Source organism: Sorex fumeus, unplaced genomic scaffold (assembly GCF_029834395.1).
Source record: "Sorex fumeus unplaced genomic scaffold, SorFum_2.1 ptg000063l, whole genome shotgun sequence".
Taxonomy (NCBI): domain Eukaryota; kingdom Metazoa; phylum Chordata; class Mammalia; order Eulipotyphla; family Soricidae; genus Sorex; species Sorex fumeus.
This window is the reverse complement of record NW_026606120.1, coordinates 73,787,396-73,813,221: the sequence shown is the minus strand read 5'-3', so window position 1 is coordinate 73,813,221 and position 25,826 is coordinate 73,787,396. Positions and strand designations below refer to the sequence as shown.

Genomic DNA, 25,826 nt, shown 5'->3' with positions numbered 1-25,826 from the left:
AAAGAAAAGAGAAAAATCTCCCTTCCCTTCCTTTCCTCCTCCCTGCTCTTAGCCCCTTTCATTGCCACTGTTGCCGTGATGCCCAGGGCTTGCTACAGGTTGGCTGTGGTACTCTCAGTGGTCACAGCAGTGCTCACACAGTTTTCGTCATGGGTCACCCTTCCTGACTGTGGTGCTCACATTCTTTCTAAATGGTGCTCATTGGGGGTCATCCCCATCCGTTGTGGTTGCTCACACATGGTTGACTGTAGTGGGAGGTCAGAAATCACCCAGGGAGCAAGGGATGGGTCAGCAGCACTGCCTGGATCATACTCAGCACATGTAGTAACGCTGGGGATCAGACTCTCGACTCACTGCGTCCTAGGCAGGTATGCCAAGCCACTGAGAGTTTTGCATGTGCTTTCACACTTTTGTTCCATTCCCTCCTTTCACTTAGAATCTTTCTTCTACTCAAAGCTCTTCCTTGGCTTTTGCGTGAATGTGTGTGTGTGTGTGTGTGTGTGTGTGTGTGTGTGTGTGTGTGTGTGTGTGTGTGTTTGATTTTTGGCCATACCTAGCAGTTTTCAGGCCTTATTCCTTGCTTTGTGTTCACTCCTGGTGATGTTCTGGGGACTGTATGGGATGCCAGGGACTGAATCTGGGTCAACTATATGTGAGTCAAGCGCTTTACCCCATAAATTGCTCTGGTCCCTGCCCACAGCCTTTCTGTTGTGTTTAAGTCACTGGGGCTTGAACCCCGGGCTGCACCTCTATTCTCCAATGTTTAATGCTCTGGCTAGCAAAGCCTTTGCAATCACCTCTGCCAGGCACCCACAGTGGCCAGGTCTGGCCTCTGAGTTGGCACACACAGCACTGAGCCCCATTCTCTTGTCCCCCTACCCCGCCCCATGACTATGTACTCTGGGAGCTCTGGATCTTGAAGTCCAGCACAATCTAGGCACAAAGTGGGTGTTCCATAGGTACCTATAGAGCTCCAGGCATCAAAGCTGCTGTTGGTTGAGAGAGAAGGAGATCAGGCAACTGGGAGCCAGGGGAAGGGGGCTGGGCAGTATTGGGGGGGTCTGAAGGGGCAGCAGGAGGGGGCCTATGAGATGGGGTTGTGGCCCTCAGAGCACTGTGCTGAGGGTGGAGGAGTTCTCCGAGCGCACAGGCAGGGCTGGGGCCCGCTTCACGGGGCACCGGGTCTCGTCGCGGTTCTGCCACACATAGTGGGCCAGGTAGGCCCCCACTAGCACCATCCAGCCCCCCATGACGACCAGCAGGGCCACGTCAGTGTTCCGTGGGGCCCCGGCCCGCCCTGGCCCACACAGCTCCTCCTCCCCAGCCAGTGGCACAAACTCCTGCCCCACCAGGTCTGGCCGGGCCCCTGGGCCGCACACGATGCCCCCCGCTGTGCCCGGAGCCAGCATCACCTGCCTGAGCACCTCCTGGAGGGCACAGTCACAGCGCCAGGGGTTGGCAGACAGGTTCACTTGGACCTGCAGCCCCGCGAAGGCTTCCACGGGCAGCGAGGCCAGCTGGTTGGCCGAGAGGTCGAGGAGGCGCAGTGTGCCCGCCAGGCCCTGGAAGGCGGCCCCTGAGAGGTGGACAAGGACGTTCTGAGACAGGTCCAGCTCCTCCAGGGCAGCCAAGTGCTGGAAGGCTCCCGCTGGCACGGACACCAGCCGGTTGGCATCCAGGTAGAGCTTGCGGGTGTCGTTGGGGATGCCGACGGGCACGGCGCTCAGGCTGGCCTGGCTGCAGCGGAATGTCTGCTCACCCGCTTCCTCGGCCACATAGCAGCCCCGGGGAGGTGCCTGGGAGCTGGGCACCGCCCTCCCAGTGCCTACTACCAGTAGGAGGGGCAGAAGGCGGGCGGCAGGGGTGAGCATGGTCACCAGTGGGTGTAGTCCTGGGGCGGAGCAGGAGCTGGGGACGAGAAAGCCCTTTCTAGACAGGCCTGGTCTGGCGTTGCTATCATCTCCCCACCTGGCCCCCTTCCCACCTGTTCCCTTTTGGGAATTCCCCAGTCCTGCTGGTTCACCCGTAGACTCATGCTTATGGCCCCCACTGACACAATTTTCACAGGAATATTCTGGGGGCTCACTGGGGTCTGGTGGGCCTGGATGATTAATGCTGCTCTGGAGGGTCCCCTTCTTCTCCTGGGTTTCCCCTGGTCTATTTGGGGGGTTTCCTCTTTTGGGGGATATTCTCACTGGCCTGACTGACAGTTCTGTTTTCTCTAGTGTGGTCTAAGGCTGTCAGGGAAAAGGTCTCCTGGGCCTAAGACTCTTCTAGTGTCTCTAGAGGATTCTGGAGACTTTCCAGAGATGCTCAGGGGCCAGAGAGGTGGCTCATTGGGCTGAGCCCAGGCTTGGCATGCAGGAGGTCCAGACTTGATCCCTGGACACAGGAGTGAAAACTGAGCACCCAACAAGAGGTAGTTCCTGAGAGTGACCCCCAAAAAAACAAGACACCAAAGTCTTATGGACTTAGTGTCTGAGCTTCTGCCATACTCAGGTATATCTTTCCCTCCCTAGAACAAAGTTATTTCCTGCCAGCCTGCATGGAGGTTGCTGGGTGGGCCTTGTGGGCACCAGGGGTCTGAGTAGCATCCGTATGAAGGAGATAGGGGACAGGGTGGCCCCAGGCCTCAGGGCGCCATGTCCACTAAGTGATATGGAAAGGGGGCCACATGTGCCCTCCTGCTCTCCCAGAGCACCCCTCATCTGTCTGCCTGCCTCTCAGAGTCCTCTGCCCCCCCTTCCACTCTCTTCTGCTCCCCTTCCCAGTCTCTCTCCCTGTTGGTGCCTCCCCCCATGCTTCCCTCTCACCAGAAGTTGCGGCTCAGCCCCCGAGGACCCTTCCTTCTCCAAATGTCCTGCTTGTGCACAGCTGCTGGAAGCTGGGGGCAGGGGCCCCAAGTGTTGGGTTTCCTGGCATGTGACTCCAGGCCGCAGGTCTCGGATACCTGAGCCATGGCCCAGCCAGGTACAGCCAGGAGGGGGCAGATCCCAGACCTGATGAACTGCCCAGAAGAACAAGTCTGTCGCTTCCTGGGCCTGCCCTGTGCCCCAGCGTCTGGACTTCCCTCTCCTCCGAGGTCCACCTGAGGCTCTGCTCTCTAGAACCTCAGCCCTGGGCCTGGAGCCTGGTCCAACGGAAGGACCCTCTGCTTGGCAGGCTTGGGGGAAAGAACTGGGGTGGGCCCATCAGACCTCTTGCCTCCAGCAACCCGTGCCCCAACTCCATTGCTCCCCACTCCCCTTTTCCACCGTCAGCTGTGCCCCGTAGCTTCTTCCTCCAGGCCTAACAAACTCCCCTCAGCCCTTCCCTTGGAAAACATCCTTCCAAAAGACCCCAGTCCTGGCTCCTCAGAGGATGCTTGAAGCCTCTCACCTGTGGCTCAGTTGCAGTTTGTTCTTGGCCTCTATAAGAGTTGAAAGGCGGGCGGTGGCGGGGGGGGGGGGGGCGGGTGGCTGGAGTGATAGCACAGTGTTTAGGGCGTTTGCCTTGCACATGGCCATTCCAGGTTCAATTCCCAGCATGCCATTTGGTCCCCCGAGCACCACCAGGAGTAATTTCTGAATGCAGAGCCAGGAGTAACCCCTGTGCATTGCCGGGCGTGGCCCAAAAAGCTTAAAAAAAATGTTGGAAGGGGTTTTGCAAGGTGCCCCAGATCTCATCTGGTTACCTACAGGTATTCCCATGGATGCAGAGGCCTTGAGTTCAGTGCACCACACAGGCAAGTGTAGCCCTGGTGCCCCCCAACCCTCCCACTGCTGGGGAGCTCCCCATTCCCGCCCCCAGCAAAATTCATTTCATGTTGCAGCAGACTCCACTTCTCTCAGCTTCCAGATTTGGTACTTTTGCTTGCCCTCAGGCCTGGAAGCCGAGGAGACTGCAGACACCTTATTCCCCAGGGCCTCTGAACCCCAATCATCATTTATACCTCCTGCCCTCTGAGCCACCAACCTCCCCCCATGTTCACCAGCAGTTGAAGGGAACAGGAATGGCGGATCCTGAGGAGGCTTTGCTAAGAAGGATTTCCTAAGAGATGGGCGGCCAGGGTGGGTCACGTAATTGTCGGATCCAGAGTCATGTGTAAATGTGGGGCCCTTTGTTCACAGATGAAGATTTCCAAGATGGCAACAGGAGTTCGTGAGCCAAGGCTGCCTGAGCAGGGCCCTTCTGAGTGCAGGGCATCAGCCCCAGTGACTATACAGGGGACATCTCCATGTCACTGGGCCGGGAGGTGACCTTTGAACCTATCATTCAAACCAGACTGATGATGGTAGGGTACCTAGTGGTGTTACCTCTGGGCGGTCCCTGCCACTGACTCACTTCTGTGATATCTGCAGGGGCATTTCTCAGACTCAGACCCGGAAATCAGATAGGACGCATTTCTATACTTGAGAAGGAGAAGCAGCAAGGCTGAGTGTTCCTTGTTAAGCCAGCCTCTGGGGGTGTGGGGGGAGGGAGGCGGGTATTTCAGGACTGTGGCTGACTGTGGAACAGAAAAGTCCCCAAACACTCTCACTCCCGCCCGTTCCCTCTGCTCCTCTCCTTGGGCTTCCAGTAAGGTACCAGAGTTGACCCTGCCTGTGGGAGGCTGGGATCTCTTTTTAGAAGGAGAAAGTGGGATTTGGGTGGCCAGTGCAGCAGAGAAGCAGACAGTGAGGTATACACAGGAGAGCCCGGTTGGGGAGGTGGATGAGGCAACTGGTAGTGCTGATGTTGCTCAGCCAGGGAGGAGGGAGAGCAGGGAGGAAGGAGGCACCAGATGCAGAATGATGCATAATGCACGCTGGGAGTGATAAGGTGTACAGAAAAATTTCTCCACTATTCATTGGACCATCCACTTAACCATCTATGCAACCATCCATCTACTTGCCCATCTGTCTGTTCAACCATCCATCCATGCAACCATCCATTTATTCACCTATTCATCCATGCAACCATTCATGTAACTATCCACCTCTCACTATCCATCCATACATCCAGGCAATCCCTTATCCTTCCATCCATACAACCACTCATCCATTCATCCATTCATTCATTCACTCACTCACTTAACTAGGATTTTCCCATTATTCCCATGCTCCAAAAACTGTGCTCTTAGAAGGAAATAGAGGTTCTAGTTCTCCAGGTACTGAGTATTTTAGTCTGTGGGTAGACTCTGTTTATTTTTTGTTTTTTGGATCACATCCGGCAATGCTAAGGGATTACTCCTGGCTCTGCACTCAGAAATTACTCCTGGTGGTGCTTGGGGGTCCATATGGGATGCTGGGAATCAACCCACATCGGCTGCATGCAAGGCAAATGCCCTACCCGCTGTGCTATTGCTCCAGCCCCTAGACTTAGTTTGTGGGTAGGCCTGCACAATAGAGTCATTTGGGGGTATTTAAAAAAAGTTAGTTATGACCCAAGGATAGTAAAGTAAAGTAAAAGGCCCTCCCGTTGATCATCGATTTGCTCGAGCGGGCCCAGTAACGTCTCCATTGGAGACTTTGTTGTTACTGTGTCTGGCATATTGAATACTCTCGGTAGCTTGCCGAGCTCTCCGAGAGGGGCAGAGGAATCGAACTCGGGTCGGCCATGTTGGCTGCGTGCAAGGTAGATGCCCTACCCGCTGTGCTAATAGAGATAAAAGCCAGGAGGATCATTCTATGTCTTGGAAGCTGACCTCACATGCTGGGGGAAAAGACAGTTGGGTTAGAGAAGGGACCATTAAGCTTGGAGGGCTTGCTCAGAATGGGAGATGCCTGCTGAAAGTAGACTATAGACCAAACATGATGGCTACATACTACCTATATTGCAAATCATAACACCTAAAAGGAGAGAGAGAGTGAAAGGGAATATGCTTGCCACAGAGGCAGGGGAGATGGGGTGAGGGTGGTGGGAGGGATACCAGGAACATTGGTGGTGGAGAATGGGTACTGGTGGAGAGATGGGTACTTGATCATTATATGACTGAAATGTAATCATGAAAGTTTGTAAGTCTGTAACTGTATCTCACGATGATTCTCGATTTGCTCGAGCGGGCCCAGTAACGTCTCCATTGGAGACTTTGTTGTTACTGTGTTTGGCATATCGAATACGTCACGGGGACTCATTAAAAATATTATATATATATTTTTAAATAAAAAAATAAAATAACAAAAACATAGGGTTGGAGTGATAGCACAGCGTATAGGGCGTTTGCCTTGTATGCGGCCAACATGGCCAACCTGAGTTCAATTCTTCCGCCCCTCTTGGAGAGCCTGGCAAACTACCCAGAGTATCTCACCCTCATGGCAAAGCCTGGCAAGCTACCCGTGACATATTCGATATGCCAAACACAGTAACAAGTCTCACAATGTTACTGGGCCCACTCGAGCAAATCGATGAACAATGGCAGGACAGTGACAGTGAACAAAAACATAAAAAAATTAGTTATGCCTGGGCTTCAATGGCTCAATTAAATGATGATCTCTATGGAGGGTAGGTGCAGGTATTTTTTGAGAACTTTCAAGTATTTCTAACATGCAGCTCCAGCTGAGAACTGCCGGGCTAGGAGGACAATATGGACATGTCCACAGTCTCCCAGATGGCTCTCATCTGCCAGCACTGACAAGGGCACAAGCAACTTTGAGGCACAGAGAGAATGATTACTTGTATTGGAATCACAGTTACTTTGGACTTGGTACAAACCTTTGTACTTGGTACCATGGGGATGACTCCATTTCCCCTCTTCCATTCCAGGAGGGAATTATTATTATTATTATTATTATTATTATTATTATCTTCCCACTGATCAAAACTTTTTTTATTAGTGAAACACCATGAGGTACAGTTATAGACTTACAAATTTTTGTGCTTGGGTTTCAATTATACAGTTTGAGTACCCACGCCTCCACCAGTGCCCATTTTCCACCACCACTGATCCCAGTATCCCTCCCACCCCCACCCCCCATCCCCCCCGCCTCTGTGGCAGGGCATTCCCTTTTGTTCTCTCTCTCCTTTTGGGTCCAGGAGGGAATTAAACTCACATATGACATGTGAGTGAGAAGAGCACACTTGCATTTGAGGTTTTTTTTTTTAATTTTTATTAGTGAAACACCATGAGGTACAGTTGTAGACTTACAAATTTTTGTGCTTGGGTTTCAATTATACAATGATCAAATACCCATCCCTCCACCAGTGCCCATTTTCCACCACCATGGATCCCAGTATCCCTCCCACACCCATCCCCCCTATCCCACCCTGCCTCTGTGGCAGGGCATTCCCTTTTGTTCTCTCTCTCCTTTTGGGTGTTGTGGTCTGCAAAAGAGGCATTGAGTGGCAATCATGTTCAGTAGACTATGGACATGCATCTCTCCTCCTGGCAGGATCCTCCAAACACCCTTTATTTGGTGCTCCCTTCTCTATCTGAGCTGCCCTTTCCCCTAGAATGCCCGGCTGACCTCTAAGCCATGGAGTAATCCTCCTGGTACGGATCTCGGTTATTCTTGGATACTAATCTCCTATTTTGTTACTTTATGTCCCCCAGATGAATGCAATCTTTTTATGTCTGTCCCTCTCTTTCTGACTCATTTCGCTTAGCATGATACTTTCCATGTAGTACCACTTGTACGTAAATTTCATGACTTCATCTTTTCTAACAGCTACATAGTTTGAGTAAGTTTTATATGACTTTGGGAGCCCTCCTTGGAAATAAAAATCTGAAATTCCAAATGCACAACCTTTCTATTAGGGTAACAGAGAGAAGCAATTGTGTAAAAGTAACTAAAAGAGACAGGGTGTTTGGAGGAAGAATAATTTTAAGGTCTGTTTTTAAAATTTTTCAAATTTTTGGCCTTACCCAGAGGTGCTCAGAGCTTATGCCTGGCTGTGTGATCAGGGATCACCCCAGGCAGGGCTCGTGAACCTTATAAAGTGTCGGGAATTGAACTCGTGTCACTGTGTGCAAGGCAAGTGCCTTAACCTGCTGTACCTAGAGGTCTGTTTACATAGCGTTCTTTCTGGTTGAAAAATGTTTCTTCTAGTACAGGGAGAATAACTTTCCTAAGGGAGTTTTTGTTTTTTATTTTCAGGGAGCAAAGGTGAAAAGTTCACGCAGCTGCTATTTTTAAAATGCCTTTAGCTCAAAAGGATTCTTTTGCCTAAGTGCCATATTTTTGGAGGGCATGTTCTGCCCTCCTTCAGTATCCCCCCCGTCCTCCCTCTTGGATGTTCCACTGATTTGTGAGTAGCAATGCACCTGGCTCCCTGCATAGACCTTGATGGGTCCTCTCACTGCTCAGACACCATTACCCACTTGTCTAGTCTCGAACTTGTGGGATGGAAGTGGAGAGTGGAGTGACAGCTCCAATCAATGACAGCAGAAGTGAAAGGGATTTGCTGAAGGGGTTTCTAAAACATTCTTTGGCTTGATTCTGAAACAGAAGCAAGAAGAGGCTTCCTGTCTCTCAACAGCTTTGGGCCTGCTTCGGTCATGAAGGCAAGTCGCCTTGTGACTAAGGTCACGAATCAGAAAGGAAGGTCAAGCGTCTGTCTCGGTCACTGAACCCCGCAGGCAGGTCCTACTCCCTGGGGCCTTGTCCTGAGAGAGGAACAAACCTGCTTCTGTGTGGCTCAGCTTGGCTGCTCCTCAGAACATGGGCGTTTGGAGAGCACTTTGTGCCTGGGCCCCCTCACTGAGAGGCTATGGATGCTGATCTGGCTTTTACTCAGTGACTGGGACTTAGAAAAGCCCTTTGGGTGATTCTGAAGGCAACATGGGCCCAGAAGAGGTTCTTTATTTCTGTCTTTTTTTCTTTTTTGGTCACACCCAGTGATGCACAGGGGTTACTCCTGGCTTTGCTCTCAGGAATTACTCCTTTACAGGGGTAATTACAGGGGACCATATGGGATGGGATGCTGGGAATCGAACTCAGGTCGACTGCGTGCAAGGCAAATGCCCTACCCGCTGTACTATCACTCCAGCCCCGGTTCTTTATTTTTTTGTGTTTTTTTTTTTTTATTTTTGGGGCCACACCCAGCAGGGCTCAGGGCTTACTCTGGGTTCTACATTCAAGGGTCACTCCTGGCCCTGCTCGGGGATTGAACCTGGGTCAGCCATGTGCAAGGCAAGTGCCTTATCTGTTGTACTATCTCTCCAGCTCCCAAACCATCCTTTAGCTTGAGTTTTCCATCCTTTGCAACTGCAAATGTTCTTCCCCAGGCACTGTCTTTCCCAGGATGTCAGCACAGGTCTCATGGAGGCGTGTAAGTGGAATGCGACAGGTATTGTTGAAGAAGAGCAGGGGAGGCAGGGAGGCTTGGCTTCTCTCAGGGAGGGATCGTAAGACCCTCAAAATCCAGACACGAACACTTCTTGTCAGATCGTCTGCCATGGGCACAGGTACACTGTTGGCCCTTGGGTGGTGTTAAAAATATCCTCAGCAGGACCAAGTTTCCCCCACACCAGAGACCCTCCAGTGGATCGGGTGTGGAAAGCCCGGGATAAATTGGAGGCGACCCCGGTAGCCTGGAGTATCATGAAAGAATTGGGTTGTGATTTGATGGCTGATGGGCTGAAGGGTTTGAGAGTGAGCTCTGATATCTGGGTCACCGTGCTGGCTATCAGATTAAGTTACGGCCACAGTTCAGGGGAGATGACATGGGCCAGAGGTGGCCGAGGCTCAGGATGGCTATCTTGCCATGGTCCTCAGAGCCAGGTTTTTAGACTCACACTCTGGGCACATCCCCCTCAAAGGTCCAGCCCTGTGGGCCTTGGGCGATTTGGGCCTCCTTGTCTCAGCATCTGGAGGGACAGGGAAGAAAGAGGCTCTCCCTCTAAGGGCAGAAACTCCACCCCCAAACTTGTGACCTGGGCCTCTGGGCCGACTTCCTGGCTGTTCATAGGAACCCCAGAGCCAGCCTGGATGGAGAGGAATAAATGCAGGGAAATTGGGGGTAGTTTCTCATGAAATACTCATGTTCAGGGCAGCTCCTGCAGGACCAGCAACAAAGGCACTCTTCTCTCCTGGTCCTTCTGGAAAATGGCAAAGAGTGCTCAGACCTTATATCCCCTTTTTTTGAATTTTTCTTTAGTTATTTGGCAACACCTAGCAAACTCAGAGAGGTCACTCCTGGCTCTGCACTCAGCAATCACTCCTGGCAGTGCTCAGGGATCCTGTGGATTGCTAGGGAGCGGACCCAAATAGACCACATGTAAGGTAAGAGCCCTACCCACTGTACAATCTTTCTGGCCCCCTGGATATCTGCTCTTCTGTAGAGCTCACCCACCCCAACGGGTCTCTTGGGAATTGGGGATGCAGAGAGGAATCGAACATCCCTCAGCAAGGGGAAAAGTTCAGCAGATACCTCCTCACACCCCACTCCCAAGATCTTCTGAGAACCTTGGGGTGGATTGGGCTGAAGTGTTAGTCATAGGACAAAGCAGCAGCTCTCTCTGGACAGTTGTGGAGGCCTTGTGAGGGTAGCAGGCGAGCAAGGTCTGGAGGGATGATTAATGGCTCTGGGAAAAGGGGAACATTGTGGCTGAGACTAAAGCGAGGGAGAACAAGGTATATTCTGAAAATGGTGAGTTTCAGGGGGCCTGCAGGTTAATTGGGGGGACTGTGGGGTTAGAGGCACTGGGGCCATTCTAAAGGCTAAAGGTGTATTTTCCTGAAACTCTCTGACTTGTACTGGAATTAGCAAACTCTGATGGGGCGTAACTGTCAGAGAGGTGGACAGTGATCTGGGGGTTGGTCCCCCAGATTTTCTAGACCACGAGGGTCAGGGTGCAGTCGGCTCTTAGAACTCTTTTCCTAAAGTCACTGTTGAAAACTTCATTGCCCTTTTTCTGTGCACTACTCACCACTTTCCACACTCTTCTCCCGTGGGAGAACACGTGGGTCGTCCATATCAGAGAAGACGCAGACTGAAGGGATAAAAAGAACAGCCTGGCCCTCGGCTGGGGAGCTTCTGGTTCCCAGGCCTTGGCTTTGATCCCGGGGCATTGGCTGGTTCAGTCCTTCCCCTGAGAAGCCCCCAGCGTGGGGCTGGGTGGGGTGGAGAGCCCAGTGCCCGCAGTGGGGCTGCCAGGCTCTGCCTATCCTCCTGCCTTCTCACCTTCTCAGCTTCCTCTATCTGCTTGGCATCACCCCTCCTTTCCCCATATTGCATCATATCTGGGGAGACCCCCTAAAAACCTACACCCATGTCTACCAACGACAAACAGTACATGTCTGCCTTGTACTTGCTTGGGTATGAACTTAACACTTCTTCAGGAAGGAGGTAAGGGGTGTGTGTGTGGGGGGGGAGGGCAGAGGAGTGCCCCTCCCCAAGTTTGGGGGAAAGTACTCTGTTTCTGGAAGGTCCACCTGCCTGAGGTTCATCTCAGCAGTTCCCAACCCACCCATGTTTGCTATCTTGGGCCCCACGGGTGTATCTATGGGCAGCAGGGGCCCTGCCACCCTGCCAGATGGAAACACCCCAAGTCTGGAGAATGCCCTATCTCAGCAGACTCAGGAGCTCTGGGAGGGCTGGAGAGGGGAGGTGACTCACGCTGTGCCCCAAACATTTCCAACACACAGCAGTAATTGTCTCACATTACACCTTGTTTGAAAGAAGAGACTTGAAAAGATCACCCCCAAATCCTCACCCCCTCCCATCCGAACATGAGATCTGTTTTTGTTTTGTTGAATTTCCACACAGTCCCGTAAACTAGACACTCAAATATCATAAAACTGTGGCCTGGATGAACAGAAGCCAACGGGAGCAGAGACCGTACTGGGTGCCAGGAATCATTCCAAAGGCCTCACAAGTGGGGCAGAGCAATACTTCAGTGGGCAGGGCACTTGCCTTTCAGGAAGCCAATCTGGGTTCAATCCCCAGCACCCCATATGGTCCCTCGAGCCCCTCCGGGAGTGATTGCTGGCCACAGAGCCAGGAGTAAGCCTTGAACACTACAAAGTGAAGCTCAAAAACCACAAAAGTAAAAATAAAACCAAAATAAATAAATTAAGCCCACACATGGATCAGCCCATAACCTCCACAGGGAGAACTGGGCATTCTCACCACCCCCAGTTAGATAGGAGGTAACTGAAGCACAGAGAAGTTTAGTGATTTGCCTAGGATCACCCAACTGGGAACTACAGGAGCTGGGAGCTGAACCGTAGCAATTTAACATTGTTGGAGTGTTGATCTATTTTTTGGGTTTTGTTTGCTTTTGGACCACATCCAGCAGTGCTCTAAAACTACTCCCAGTTTGGATATATTCCCAAGAGTACCCAGAGATCATATGGTACTGGGAATTGAACCCCAGACCTCACTCATGCACAACAAAGGTTTTACCACTGAGCCACATCCACAACCTTTGATTTCTTTGCATCAAAGTCATTAATGTGGGCTTGGGGAAATGGCTCAACAGGCTGCAGCACATGCTCTCATGCAGGAGCACTGGGATCCAGGTTTAGTGTCACATGGGCCCCGAGCACTGCCTTGAACAACCTTAAACAAAGAGGCTGGGGTAGATCCCAAACTAGAACATCAATGAAATGCATCCCCGCCCCAGCCTTGGCTAAGCGATTAAGCTCAAGCCTTTTATGAATGGTCCTGGGTTCCATCCAATCAGGGGGAAAAAAAGTGTTAATGATAATGCAGATTTTATAAATGTTTTTTTTATTCTGTAAATTTCAAACAGAAACAGAGAAAATACTATAAGAAAATCTCAGATCTCCATCTCATCATTTCAAAAATTATCTCCAGCCCATCTGGTTGATGCTATACTCCCAAATCCCTAGCTGATTAGTAGAAGCAAATCCAGTCACTGTATCATTTCATCCATATATATCTTGGTGCTTTGAAAGTTTTATTTAAAAAAGATAAAATATAATTTAAAAAATATTATATTTTGGTGTTTTTGGGCCACACTCGGTTCTGTGCTCAGGGATCACTTCTGATGATGTTCAGGAGACCATATGGGATGCCTGGGACCAAACCCAGGTAGGGTATGTGCAAGGCAGGCACCTTATCTAATATTGCTCTAGCCCTACAAAATAATCTTTTATATGTGATGGCTGCAGGCAGACCAGGGTGACACTCTACAGCACTCTGGGATAATGTGGTGCCAGGGATGCAACCCAGGGCTTTACACATGTCAGGCTCAAATTCCTCCACTGAGCCATAGACCCAGTCCCATTTTGCCTTAGCATGTGTAACTTCTCTCTCAATGTCATCAGGTGAATAATCAGTTTTCAAATTTCCCTGATGGTTTAATAAAATATTTTTAAAAATCGGGGGCCTGTACCCAGTGGTGCTCAGGGGCCGTTTGAGGCTTGGTGTTTGGGCCATGCTGTGCTGGGGATCGAACCTGGCCATGGGCTCCAGCTCTTAATAAAGTTTATTTGCCAAAATCAGATTTGAGTAAAGTTTCTGGTGAATATACTGCTTAATTTATGCTATTATTCTTATCTTTAAGTTACTGATTTGGGGGTCACACCTGGCAGTGCTCAGGGGAACATTTGAGGCTGGGGATTGAACCCAGGGCTCCTCCATGGCAAGCATATGCCCCAGGCAGTCCTTTGAGGCCTGTCACTGGCCCACTTTACTTATTTTTTTGTTTTTGGGTCACACCTAACTATGTTCAGGACTTACTCCTGGCCTCTGTGCTCAGGGATCACTCCTGGTGGGCCTGGGGGATCATATGGGATGTCAGGGATCAAAATTGGGTTGGCTGCATGCAAGGCAAGTGCCCTACCCACTGTACTCTCTCTTTGGCCCCATGTAATTGATTTTAACCTCTAAATATTTCCTCTCCCCCCTTGTTCTTCTTATTGATCTGCTAGGGCCTTGGGTGCTTGTCTCAGTCTTCTTTCATGGAGATTTTGATGACTGTGTGTCTGGAGAAGGCTTGTAGCTCTGAACCCTGCACTTTGCCTAAGAACTTTACCCCGGACTGCCACATCATTTCCTTTTTCTTTTGGGCCACACCTGGCAGTGCTCAGGGCTCACTCCTGGCTTTGTGCTCAGGGAGCACACCTGGAGGGCTTGGGGGAACCATATGTGTTGCTGGAGATTGAACTCATGCTGGGCAAGTATCCTACCCGCTATTTTATTTCTCTGCCCCTTGCCACACAGTTTTCATGAGCACTTACAATACATACATTTCCATCCACTGTACATACTACCTGCATTGAGCATTCAGGTCTTGCACTGTTGCAAAGCATGCTGTGATGAACTTCCTCACACAGGGTCCGTGGGCTCTCCTTCCCAGGAACAGGCTACCAGACCCCTAAGTGTGACTCTGTGGCCAGAGGTTCTTCAGCTCCTGGCACAGATGACCAACTGTGGGTCTATGGGGACACACGTTCCTCAGCTCCGCAGAAAGAGTACACTTGCTCCTTCTGAATAGCAGTTTGGCCCTTTCAAGTCTGAAGGAAGTTTGGTGAAGATGTAGGAATTATGAGGACAGAGAGCAGGAGAGAGAAAGAGAAAATGACAGGCACTCAGGCTAAATTAAGCTGAAAGTGATCCACAATTTACCACAAACTCGGGAGTGAGTCAGAGTCTGCTCACTGCCATTGTGAAGAAACCATGATAAGAGGAGTTATTAATAGGGGACGGCGTGCCCTGGACTCTTTCCGTTAGACTCTGCATTAGTCAGAACCTTATTTGAGACGTGGATCCAGTCTTGGCCCCTGAAGTTCACAGAGGCATGAGGAAGTTGGAGGGAATCCAGAGAGTTCCATCACTTTGATGGCTGGAAGAGTCCCAGAGAAAAAGTCAAAAGGCACTATGTTTACTTTGGAAAAAAAAACAAACAAACATGGGTCCACACAGGGAGGTTTCCGTGGAAAGGAAAATGGTGGGTTATTCTGGTTTATCCTTGGAAAGTTCACTACAAGGAAAGGGGTGTCCCCTGCCAGATCAAGAGAAACTGCTATAGGCCCCAAGGCTTTCTAACTATGGGATGATCATTTAAGTTTTGGGGTGAGCGTTCTAGGACCATGAACCCTGCAAAAATATTCATGACACTTCCTGTTCTGCTCTGAGTGGTTTGACCTCCCTATATCCATGAGGTGCCACGGGAGGTGGGGGGGCAAGTCCAGTGGTGTGACAAGTGTTGGCAGCCCCCAGGGGTCAGGGAGGGCTGTTGGGGGGGGGGGCGGGGTGTGTTTTACCAAATTCCCAGCAACTTCCTTCTGTTTCCTCACCTGGTTGCAGGTGTTTACAGCCTATGGCTTGGGGCTTGGCATGCGGTGACATCACCAGCCTGCTCTTCCAGCTCCGCTGCTGCGTGCTACCGTGCAGAGTGGCTCGGGAGAGAAGCTGGGTGTGGAGCGTGTAAACAGCTCAAGCCGACTCCGGTGACACGGGGACCGTGGGAGTGAGTTAGAGCGCTCTGGAATCAGTTAGTTCGGCCCTCTTTAGAGAGCGGCCTTCAAAGCAACAGGTGCTCTGCTCACATTCTTTCGAAATCATCCAATCCTGGAGGCTAGGGTTTCACAGGTGTGCAATGGAAGGGGAAAACAAGTTACCTGCCGCCGGGGTCACGCACGGGCAAAAGGGGCAGTCGCTTGGCAGTAAATTCTGTCGTGGGCGCAATTGGGAGCCTGCAGATGTGAAACTCGCGGGGCGCAGACGGAGAATTCCCCGCCAAGTTAACACCAGCTGACCTGGGACGGACAACTGGATGCTTAACTGTATTTCGGGGCGTCTTCGGGGGACACGTGGCTTCCCCTGCGGTCTAACGTGGGAGGCCGGCCTGGGTCAGGGTTGCCGCCAGCTACACCGCGCCACCCCCCGCTTCGTCCTTTCCCCGCCTGCACATTCTCAGCTGAACCGAGCCTGTGAAAAGCCCGCTCCCAGCAGGGCCAGGCGGAGCAAAGGGCTGGGCTAGTCCGGTTCTGCAGGAGCCGGTCTGCACCCAGAGCGCAGGCACGGAAGCTTAGCAGGGGTGTTAAAAGTGACCTGGGGGCAGAATCTCTGTGTCCTGGTCCCCAAGGGGCCGCGGGTGGCGGGGGACCTATGCCAAGTTACTTAGAACTCGGAGTCTCTTCCCGGGCAAAACGATGAAAGGGTCAACCCCACTTGCAGTGCGCAGATGCACAGGCAGCAATTGTTACGCGTCAAAGGAATTCCATTTGCTCTTCGCCAGACGCTCTATTGTGCGCCCCCAGCTCGGGCTAGAGCTTCGGATGAAAACAACAACTCCCAGAAGGCACCGGGCGGGTCGGCCCCGGGGCGGGCGGGTGGGTAGAAAAAACTACAATTCCCAGGAGGCCCCGGGAGGCCGGCGCGGGGCGGTGACGTCGCGGGGGGCCGGCGCGGGGCGCTGATTCGGCCGGAGCTGCCAGCTGGGTGGCTGCAGCCGCGGTTTGTTACAGCTGCTGGAGCAGCAGCGGCGGCCCCCGTCTCCGGGCACCCGTCCCGGGCCCTCGATCTCCGGCCCCGCACGGTGAGTCCGGTAGGGCAGCCTCAGGCTGGCCGCCTCGGGAGGCTTCTCGGGCTAGAGGTGGGGCGGCAAAGCGGGCGGGGACTGCTGGGGTGGCGCTCCGGGCTGGAGCGGACCCGGAGCAGAGGGAGAGGAGGTGGCGGGGGTGCATTAGCTGAAAGGGTGCACGAGCTAAAGGGGACTCTTCAGGGGAGAGAGGGCCGCGAGGCCGGCGAGGGGGCACGGGCAGGAACGCTCGGGCTGGGGGCGGGGGGCAGCGGGGCTGTCGGGGATAAAGGTTCAGCTGCCTCCGGGGCTGGGTGAACGCGTGGAGGTGGGGGTGGGGCTCCGGCCCGGGGCTGAAGAGCGGCGCGGGGGAACCCCCCCTCCCCGCTTCGACTTGAGGTTCGAACTCGGGAAGCCCCAACAATAGGGAGGACTCGGCCTCCCTCTCTGCAGCCTCTCGGAGGCTGGTGGGGGGTCGCCGCGGTTCTTCGAGTCTCTCCTCCCGCCGCGCTCCCGAGTGGGGGTGGGCGTGGGCCAGAGGAGAGGGGAGACTCGGGGTCCCACTCCACCCCCCCGGGTGCGGGCGGGGCCGAGGGCTGACGCTTCGGGGCCCGCCGCCGGGGGTTCCTCGCGGGGGTCCAGGGTGCGGGCCTGCGGGCTTTGTGCGCCGCGTCCTGGAGGCGAAGGCTTGTGGCTTCTGGGCGCGTCCTGGGGCCCCGAGCCGGGCGAGCGCAGCCGACGGCGCCCGGGGGCACCGAAGCTCGGGCCTTGGGTGTCCGGGCCGGGCCGGGCAGGAGTGGGCAGGAGCCCCGGCAGGAAGGTGGCTCGTTAGCACGGGAGCGTGGCCGCCGGCCCCTGTGCCAGGCAGGTTATGAAACCAGCCACCTGCCAGCGCCGCCGAACTTTTCAGCCTCCGTGCCCGTGATTTGGCCGCTGCCGGGTGGAGACGGCGGGCGGCTTCACTTTCCTAAGGGGAGGGGGACGCACCCCCAGTTACAGGACCCCCCAAGTACAGGCCGCCAGCCTCAGGCGTTTCCTTGGCTCAGGACCACTTACGTGTCTTCCAGCATGGGGACGGGGTGTGTGTGGGGAGGCGCTGCTCCCCGGTACCTAGGAATCAGGTTTCAGGAAAGAGTTTTCCCGGCCTTACTGGGATCTAAGTCCCCCCCACCCCACCCCCGGCCCCCCAAGACTCATGGGCTTGCTGTGGAGGCCCCCCCAATACTTCAAGTTCCTGAAAAGTATTCTAGGGTAGACCGTACATGGGCTCAGGTTAGGGAGAGGTGGGGGGCATCAGACCCTGATGGACTTGGGGGGGCTTTTCTCCTGAGTCTCAGCAGTCGTGCCCCAGCCAAGTGGAAGCTTTGACGTAGTTGGGGTGTCCCAGGAGCCGTGTTCCGGGAGCGGAAGCCCCAAGGCTCAGGGAGGTAAACAGCCGCAGCTCCGGGTCGCTTCTGTTGGGCCCAATTATCCGGCTTAATGAGCTGAGCCGATGGGCCCTGGGAGCGCCCGGCCTGCGAGGGGTCCAAATGCTCACAGGCCAGGAAGGGGAGGTGCCCCTGGCCACCCGCCTGAGGCCCAAGCCTGCAGATTGTTCCATTGTCTTGGAAGTCAGGGGCTGCTCCTTGGAGAGTGGGGGTACCCCAGTGTGGGGCCCATCCTACAGGAGATGCGGGTGTGCGGTGGAATGAGGGTAGTGGCCTTCTGGGCACTTCTAGGATTTCCCCCTCTCCCCCCTCCACCGGGACCCCTTTCTCACTCCCAGGAGGGAAGGAATGTTCCCATGGTGATGACCTCAGGGTCTTTGTCCAGAGAGACCCTCCCTCAGCTGGGAGGCGCCAGCACAAAGGCGCCATCTGTTCCCCTCTCCTGCTGTTCCCCACGCCCCAGGGATTGGGGATGCTGAGCTCCACACAGGGCGCTGACCAGGCCCCTCCTCCCTACTTGCCCTCTGAAGCAGGTGGTACTGTCCCTGGGCATTGGGTGGCCATCCTGAGATCTCCTGCTGCAGGATCTGCCAGGGAGTCGGGGTCCTGGGGCTAACTGCAGGAGGCCCCGCAGAGGGGACAGAAGCTGCGGGTTGCTTTTGTGTCCTTGGCTTCTAGAGGTGCTGGCCCTGTTCTCATTGTCCTGCTGGGACAGTCTCTGGTGGCCGGGCAGCAGAGTGGGGATATCCTGAGGGTACACTGAGTGCCCACCAGGGAGACTTCCAGGTCTGGTGGAGGGGGCATGTTGGCCAGTTTTGTCTCTTGCTACTTGTCCACCATCATCCTTAGGGTCAGGGAGACCCGGGATGGGAGAATTAGGGGAGATGGGAAGGAGCTGGCCGCAGCCAGAGTCCAGCCCCGCTCTGCCAGGTGTTGTGGGGGCATCTCTGCTCCCCTCTGGCACCCTATGGCGGGGTGAGATTGGAGAATGTGGCAGAACCGTGGGCTGTGCTGAGAGCCAAGTTCTGGGGATTTGGGGTGTGTGTGTGTGTGTGTGTGTGTGTGTGTGTGTGTGTTGGAGACTGGCTGGTCTGTGGATTTGGGGTGTGTGTGGGTGTGTATATATGTGTGTGTGTATGTGTTTTGAGGACTGGCCGGCCTGTGGATTTGGTGTGTGTGTGTGTGTGTGTGTGTGTGTATCTGTGTCTGTGTGTCTCTGTGTCGGGGACTGGCCGGCCTCACCCATGCTGCCTGTTTGCAGAAGAGCAGCGGGACTGGGCGGCAGGATGAACGTGGGCACGGCGCACAGCGAGGTGAACCCCAACACGCGGGTGATGAACAGCCGCGGCATCTGGCTCTCGTACGTGCTGGCCATCGGGCTGCTCCATGTCGTGCTCCTCAGCATCCCCTTCGCCAGCGTCCCCGTCGTCTGGACCCTCACCAACCTCATTCACAACTTGGTGAGGTCACATGATGGGGCGGGGCAGAGTGGGGCGGGGGGTGGGTCCCCTACATGTGGGCCAAACGTCAGGGCGACGTGCTGATAACATCTGTCACCAGAGCTTGGCTCTGATCTCTGCCCCACTTCCCGGGCGAGTTGAGGATCAAGCGTCCATGCCAGGGTGGGCCCGGAGCTGGCCCCAGGATGCAGCTGCCTGGCATGCTGCAAGGAACCCTTTTTCCACATGGGCGTGGCGGGCCCCTCGCTCACTCGCTCCCTGCTGTCTCCTGTGTTTGGGGGGCACAGGGAGGGAGTTTGGGCAGTGCTGACCATCCCCCTGTGCTGTACAGCCATGCCAGCCCTCTCACCCCGTGGCTCCCCTTGTCCTCCTGCCAGGCTCTCAGCCGTGCCAGCCTGACTTCTGGCCCGAGCTCTGCTGCCTGCAGAGGGTGGCACTGGCTCCCTGGGGCCCGGGTGACTGATCGCGGCCTCTGTTCCAGGGCATGTACATCTTCCTGCACACCGTCAAGGGGACACCCTTTGAGACCCCGGACCAGGGCAAGGCCAGACTACTGACCCACTGGGAACAGATGGACTATGGGGTCCAGTTCACGGCCTCACGGAAGTTCCTGACCATCACCCCCATCGTGCTGTGAGTGCCTGGAGCCCAGGACACCCCCGCAGGCAGCTCAGGATAGGGGGCTCCGGGGGTCTGGCTGGCTCCAGCTCCCCCTATAGGACCGAGTAGAGGATGGGAAGTGGGCACGGCTCTGGGTTGCAGCCCCCCTGACTCATCTGGGGCTTCCTTCCTACCAGCGAGGTGCCCCAGTGGCCAGGGGCAACGCCAGGGGGCTGTGGTGGGAGGGTCTTCTGGAGTGCTCCTGTGCTGGGATCTTAGACCTCTCCCCCATTCCCCCAGGTACTTCCTCACCAGCTTCTACACCAAGTACGACCAGGTCCACTTCGTTGTCAACACCGTGTCGCTGATGAGTGTCCTCATCCCGAAGCTGCCCCAACTGCATGGGGTCCGGATCTTTGGGATCAATAAGTACTGAGGGGACAGCCCCTGCCCTGCCCCGGATGGCAGGGCGCGTGGAAGGCCACAGCCGGGGTGCTGCCGAAGACGAGGAGCCTCTGGATGATGCCAGATCTGGGCGGGGGGCCTCTGGGCCCCGGTCCCCCCTCCCCCCCAGTAGCTGACTTGAAGTAGCTTGTAGTGGGGTTGGGGTGGGCCCCCCGGGGCACTGGCCTCTTCTAGTTCTTTGGATCTCTTCCTTTTTGCCTTTTGAATAGAGACTTGGGGTGTGGTGGCCAGGGGCCCAGCTGGGCTCCCAGGCTGAGCACAGACCCGGGAGGTGGGCACAAGAGGCCCGGGAAGCCCACCTGCCCACTTGCTCACCCTCAGGCCACTAAAGCACTTTAACCCCGGCAGAGGGGACGGTACAACTTCTAGAACGTTCTACTTGGATTCTGCAGTCTTAGGATGATACTCGGCTGGCCGATGTGGGGAGCTTGTGGGGCAGAAAGCATCTGTCTGGTCCAGGCCACGCTGCGGGCAGCTGCTGCCCCCACCTGAGGTCTGGAGGGGAGTGAGGGGGGAGCGCATGGTCCCCCACTTGCCGTCCTGGCCCTGGGAGAGGGGTGCATTAGGAGGGGGTCTGTGTAGCCACAGAGGATTGGTGTAAGGGAGGAGGGTAGGGAAAAGCTAGAGCATCCCCGTGCCCCAGCCCCCACTTTGGGAAGCGGTTGGGGAGGGGGCCGGGCTTGGAGAGTCCGGTTATCCACACAATGGAGTGGGGTACGGCGGGGAGGCTACTGTGGGTTTGAAGCTCCTGAGAGGGGCCCAAAGGCGCAGGTGTGTGAGCCCCCAGTCCCGCAGTGCTTGGAGGCGCCTGGATAGTGGGTGAAGGGGTGAAGGGTAGGGGGGCTGGTCTTGCCGCAGCTCTTCTCAAAATTTCATGAAAGTGACTTCCGGTGCAGACAATGTGGGGGCAGGGCCTCTGCTGCTGCCTGCACGTGGGGGCCATGGGACCACCCCCATCTGACTCTGGGGGGCTGCAGAGAGCTGTGGAGGCCCAGGGCACAGCCCAAACTCCTCCCCTCCCCCAGCTCCCTTTGGAAGAGGGGTGGGGGGCGGCTGGCCCCCTCCCAGGGCCCTGTTGGAGGAGAGGAGGTCACTGGCCCTTCTCTCAGCCTCCTCTCCCCCTCCCCTCCAGCCCCCATCCTGTGTACCATAAGGAACTTTCACCTCAAAATCTTTGTAAGCAAAGTGTGAATAGGGTTTTTACTCCCTTTGTACAGTGTTCTGAGAACCGCGAATAAAGGCCGGTGTGTTCCTGCTGTTTGAGTCGACCTCTGCTTCCTGGGGTTCCCTGGGTGAGGGATGTGTGGCCCCCGCATTCTGCTGAGGGCAGCTGGGAGCCTCCTCAGGCCCCTGGGCCCCAGTGATGGCAGTGACCTGGAGCTGGAGACTTTCCCTGTGTCCCTACACAGCCAGTAGCGCATCAGGGAGGGGCCCTTTCCTAGTGGTGTTAGAGAAGATGGGAGCCCTGAGAGGTGTCCTGGGAAGTGTCCTGAGGGGGGCGTCCTAAGGGAGTGTCCTTAGGGATATCCTAAGGGGGGGTGGCCTGAGGGGTGTCCTGAGAGGTGACCTAAGGGGGATGTTCTGAAAGGAGTGTCTGTCGGGGTATCCTGAGAGATATCCTAAGCATTGTCCCGAGGGAAGTATCCGGAGGGGAGGGACAGTTCTGGGGATGTTCTGAGGGGTGTCCTGGGAGTTTCCTGAGAGAAATGTCCTGAGGTGGGGTGTCCTGAGGGTGTTCTACATCCCAGGGCTATCTTGAGGGTCGTTCTGAGGAGCAGGCCCTCCTGTCCTGTTTCTCCTTTGCCCCGCCACCCTCTCCAGGGCAGTCATGTTCCTTTCCCCCGACTACCCTGGAGAGGGTGGCATGCTCTGGCCTTTCTGTTCCGAGAGAGATTTTTACACCACCGCCTGCTTGTTGTGGTCATCAGTCACAAAAGGTTCCCAGAACCGGGCGGCAGGGGCCCTGGGCAGGGGATCTGCTCTGAGTACGTGGGAGGCCGGAGGCCTGTCCCTGGAGAAGGAAGTGGATGAGGAGGAGGAGATGGCCCACAGCCGCCGCCGTGGGGTGCTTGGAGGCTGAGGCCGAGTGGCCGCCCGCTCCAGGCATTCGCTGTGACCCACCATAGCATAGCACTGAGGGGCAGGTCCCACTGTCTTCAAATCTTCAACTGCCAGAGCATGGTCTGCTGACCCTGACAGGCCAGGCCCGGAACACCTATTTCCCTTCCAGACTCCCTGCATTGCACCAGGATCTGGTCCATCCACAATCACAATCAGGACATGGGTCGGGGAAACTGTGTGTGTGTGTGTGTGTGTGTAGACGCTCAGGACCCCAATCAGGACATGGGTCAATCAACATGGGTCGAGAAGATGTGTGTGTGTGTGTGTCTCTTGGGGAGATGTGTGTGTGTGTGTGTGTGTGTGTGTATGTGTGTGTGTGTAGACACTCAGGACCCCAATCAGGACATGGGTCGGGAAGGTGTGTGTGTGTCAGGACATGTGTTAGGGAGATGGGTGTTTGTGTGTCTGTGTGTCTGTGTGTACACTCAGGATCCCATTGTCTCCCGGGCGAAGGGGGCAAGAGTTTCTTCCTTGTCCTTTATCTCTAGCCCAGCCATCTCATCCCAGCCGTCTCCTTTATCTTGAGCCCAGCCATAAAACTAGCGATCTTTGGTGGGACTAGTTTCCCTACCCCTATGTTTCGGTTTCAAAACAGAAACAGGTTTCAGGAACGGGCCATGCACTGTGCAGAGATCCCTCAGAGGGAATTCCCACAAATTGAGCAGAGGAGGCCAGGAAAGGGGTAGGACGGACTCAGGCACTGCCTGCCCAGATTCCTGGGTTGGGGTGAGTGGGTGGCGTGTCACTGTACAGGGACAGGGATAGAGAAGGGTCTGGGTGAGTGGGTGCCCAGGCCTGCCAGCAGGACTTAGGGAAGGTAACCAGAGGTAGCCCAGGAAGGGGGAGCCGGGAAGCTTTGTGAGGGGAGGCTGGCCCAGGAGGGAAGCAAAGGCATCCGGGGAAAAGGAAAGAAAGCACAAAAGGACGGAGCCTGGGCTGTGGGATAGTACAGTGACTGGGGTGCTTGCCTTGCAAGAGGCCTGCCTGAGATTGATTCCTGGAACTCCGTGTGGTTCCCGCGGCACTGCCAGGAGTAATTTCTGAGTTTAGAGCCTGGAGTAACCTGACCATCGCCAGGAGTGGCCCCCAAACCAAAAAAAAAAACCCAAAACCAAAACCTGCTAAGTAATTCTTGAAAGGGGAGAGAGGAGGAAGGATTTGGGGGCAGGAAAAGTGAAAAGTGGGGGCAGAGTTGTGGAGATCAGAAGTGGGAGGCAGCAGCTGTGTCAGGAAGGGCTGGCTCTGGGCCTGTGGAGATGGACCCCTTCTGCAGGCCGAGAGGGGGAGAGAGGTAAGAACCCCACCGGGGGAGCTGGGACTTGGGACTCATTTTACTTTACTAAGCGTTAGGGTACACCCTTAAGCAGTCTGTGGAGTCTGAGGAGACAGGATGGGTGCAGCTGCTCCAAGCTGCCCTCGGCTTTATCCTGTTTCCTCAGCGGCTGCCATCTTGTTGGGAGAGGGTAACACCCATGTGTACAGTGAGAGAGGGAAGGCGGCCTGGCCAGGGAAGAACTGACCAGCTGGTTGCCAAGCCCATCTCCCCTCCCAGACCCTGCTCGTGAAAACTGTGGAGGGTCTGGCTGTTGGGGGCCGAGCCTGCCTTTCCTCTCTCCAGCCCCGCTGAGGAAGTGGGTCACTGGTGCGGGAAGCACTTTCGACTTGGAGAAACTCTGCTTTCTTTCCTTTAGAGGGTCCAGGGACGGGACTGGAGCAATAATATAGGGAGTAGGGCGTTTGCACATGGCCGACCCAGGTTCGATTCCCAGCATCTCATATGGTCCCCCAAGCAGCGCCAGGAGTGACTCCTGAGTGCATGAGCCAGGAGTAATCTCTTGTGCTTTGCTGGGTGTGACCCAAAAAGAAAAATAAAAAAAATAGAGGGCCCAGGGAGCTGAGGAGAAACTCCTCAGGGTGCAGTGGCTACCCTCTCCTTCTAGAAAGAGGGAAGGAAGGGCAGAGAATTTCAGGTCCTGGTTGTCTGAGAATCTTTGGCTCTCTGTTCACCCTATGTGGGTGAAGGGAGACGATCTGAGAACTGGACTCCCACGCCCCACTCCTTCCCCAAAGTGAAGGCATTGTATTTTTCTTCAGGTGGCCCTTAGTACATTGCCTAGTGTCTTTGAGGTGGCCATGGAAGCTGTGGTCAAAGAGATTGACTCAGAAGGGAAGATGACTCCTATCAGAAGCCTTATTGATGCTAACAGACTTTGCCTTTTATGTCTGGTTAAGAAGACTTTCTGGGGACACTGCCCCTGCTGGATGAGCCTCAGGGTGGAGGACATAGTAGAGAGAGAGAGGAGGCTGATGAGTTGAGTCCTGGGTCCCAAGGTCAGTATGAGGTGGTGGAGACCGTTGGTCCGAGACTTCATCTGATGCTCCTGCCCATTATTTTTTTTTCTTTTTGGGTCACACCCGGTGATGCTCAGGGGTTACTCCTGGCTCTGCACTCAGGAATTACTCCTGGTGGTGCTCTGGGACCATATGGGATGCTGAAAATTGAACCCAGGTCCGCCGCGTGCAAGGCAAAATGCCCTACCGGCTGTACTATCGCTCCAGCTCGATCTCCTGCCGACTCTTAACTCCTCACTGCCATCAACCCAGTCAGCCCGTCCCAGAGAAATGGGATGTTTGTGCCCGTGAACCTGCCCTGCTATAGGACATGCCCTTAGGAACCGCAGTGAGAGGAGAGAGTGGAGTGGAAGTTCTTTTGAAACTTCCCAAGGAGTCTTCCTTGCTCATTTTCTCTTTTGTTAAAAAATTTGCCTTTAAGTCAGATGTCTTCTTTAAGTCAGAGGGCTTATATGCTTATCGTTGAAATGAGTAAGTAGGTGGAGGCAGTTGGTTTCATAGCTAAGAAATGATATGGACTTTAGAGCTGGGGCCACCTGCTGTCACAGCCCAGCCCTGTCTCTGGCCGGCAGAGTGAGCTGGAGGGCGGGGCTAGTACAGCTCATCCAGCTCCCCAGTCCCGCCCCCCACCTTCAGCATAACTGGAGGAACTCCTAGGTTTCTGATGCTGAGACCTCACTGGAGATGTCTCACACACAGTGAGGAGCTTTAGAGCTCAGATATCTCCTCAACAAACCGATGCTTTTTTTGGGGGAGGGGGGCAGGGGCTGCTCTCAGGAGTGACCCCCAGTGATACGAGGCCAGAGGAGCCAATGCTCGGGTCTAAGCATGCAGCAAAGTTCAGGCCAGCGATGCTGGGGACCTTCAGGGCTGCCACTGTGGTGCTGTGGGTGGGGGTGGTGGGAGAGTGTGGCGTGGTGTTGGAATCAAATTCAGCCCTTAGGGGCTGGAGCAATAGCACAGTGAGTAGGGCGTTTGCCTTGCACGCGGCTGACCAGGGTTTGATTC

The 25,826-nt window shown here is 54.8% G+C and overlaps 2 protein-coding genes across 2 annotated transcripts; one reads left to right on the top strand and one right to left on the bottom strand.

The window, feature by feature from the left end:
- Positions 1 to 1,106: 1,106 nt before the first annotated feature.
- On the bottom strand, positions 1,107 to 1,871 carry LRRC3C (leucine rich repeat containing 3C). The gene has a single exon (XM_056128174.1). The coding sequence runs from the start codon at positions 1,869 to 1,871 to the stop codon at positions 1,107 to 1,109; it is 765 nt and encodes a 254-aa protein (XP_055984149.1).
- A 14,401-nt stretch (positions 1,872 to 16,272) lies between these two features.
- Positions 16,273 to 21,602, top strand: ORMDL3 (ORMDL sphingolipid biosynthesis regulator 3). The gene is made up of 4 exons (XM_056127199.1): positions 16,273 to 16,411; positions 19,082 to 19,280; positions 19,762 to 19,913; positions 20,181 to 21,602. The coding sequence occupies exons 2-4, from the start codon at positions 19,107 to 19,109 to the stop codon at positions 20,314 to 20,316; spliced, it is 462 nt and encodes a 153-aa protein (XP_055983174.1). The 5' UTR covers positions 16,273 to 16,411; positions 19,082 to 19,106; the 3' UTR covers positions 20,317 to 21,602.
- Positions 21,603 to 25,826: the final 4,224 nt, after the last annotated feature.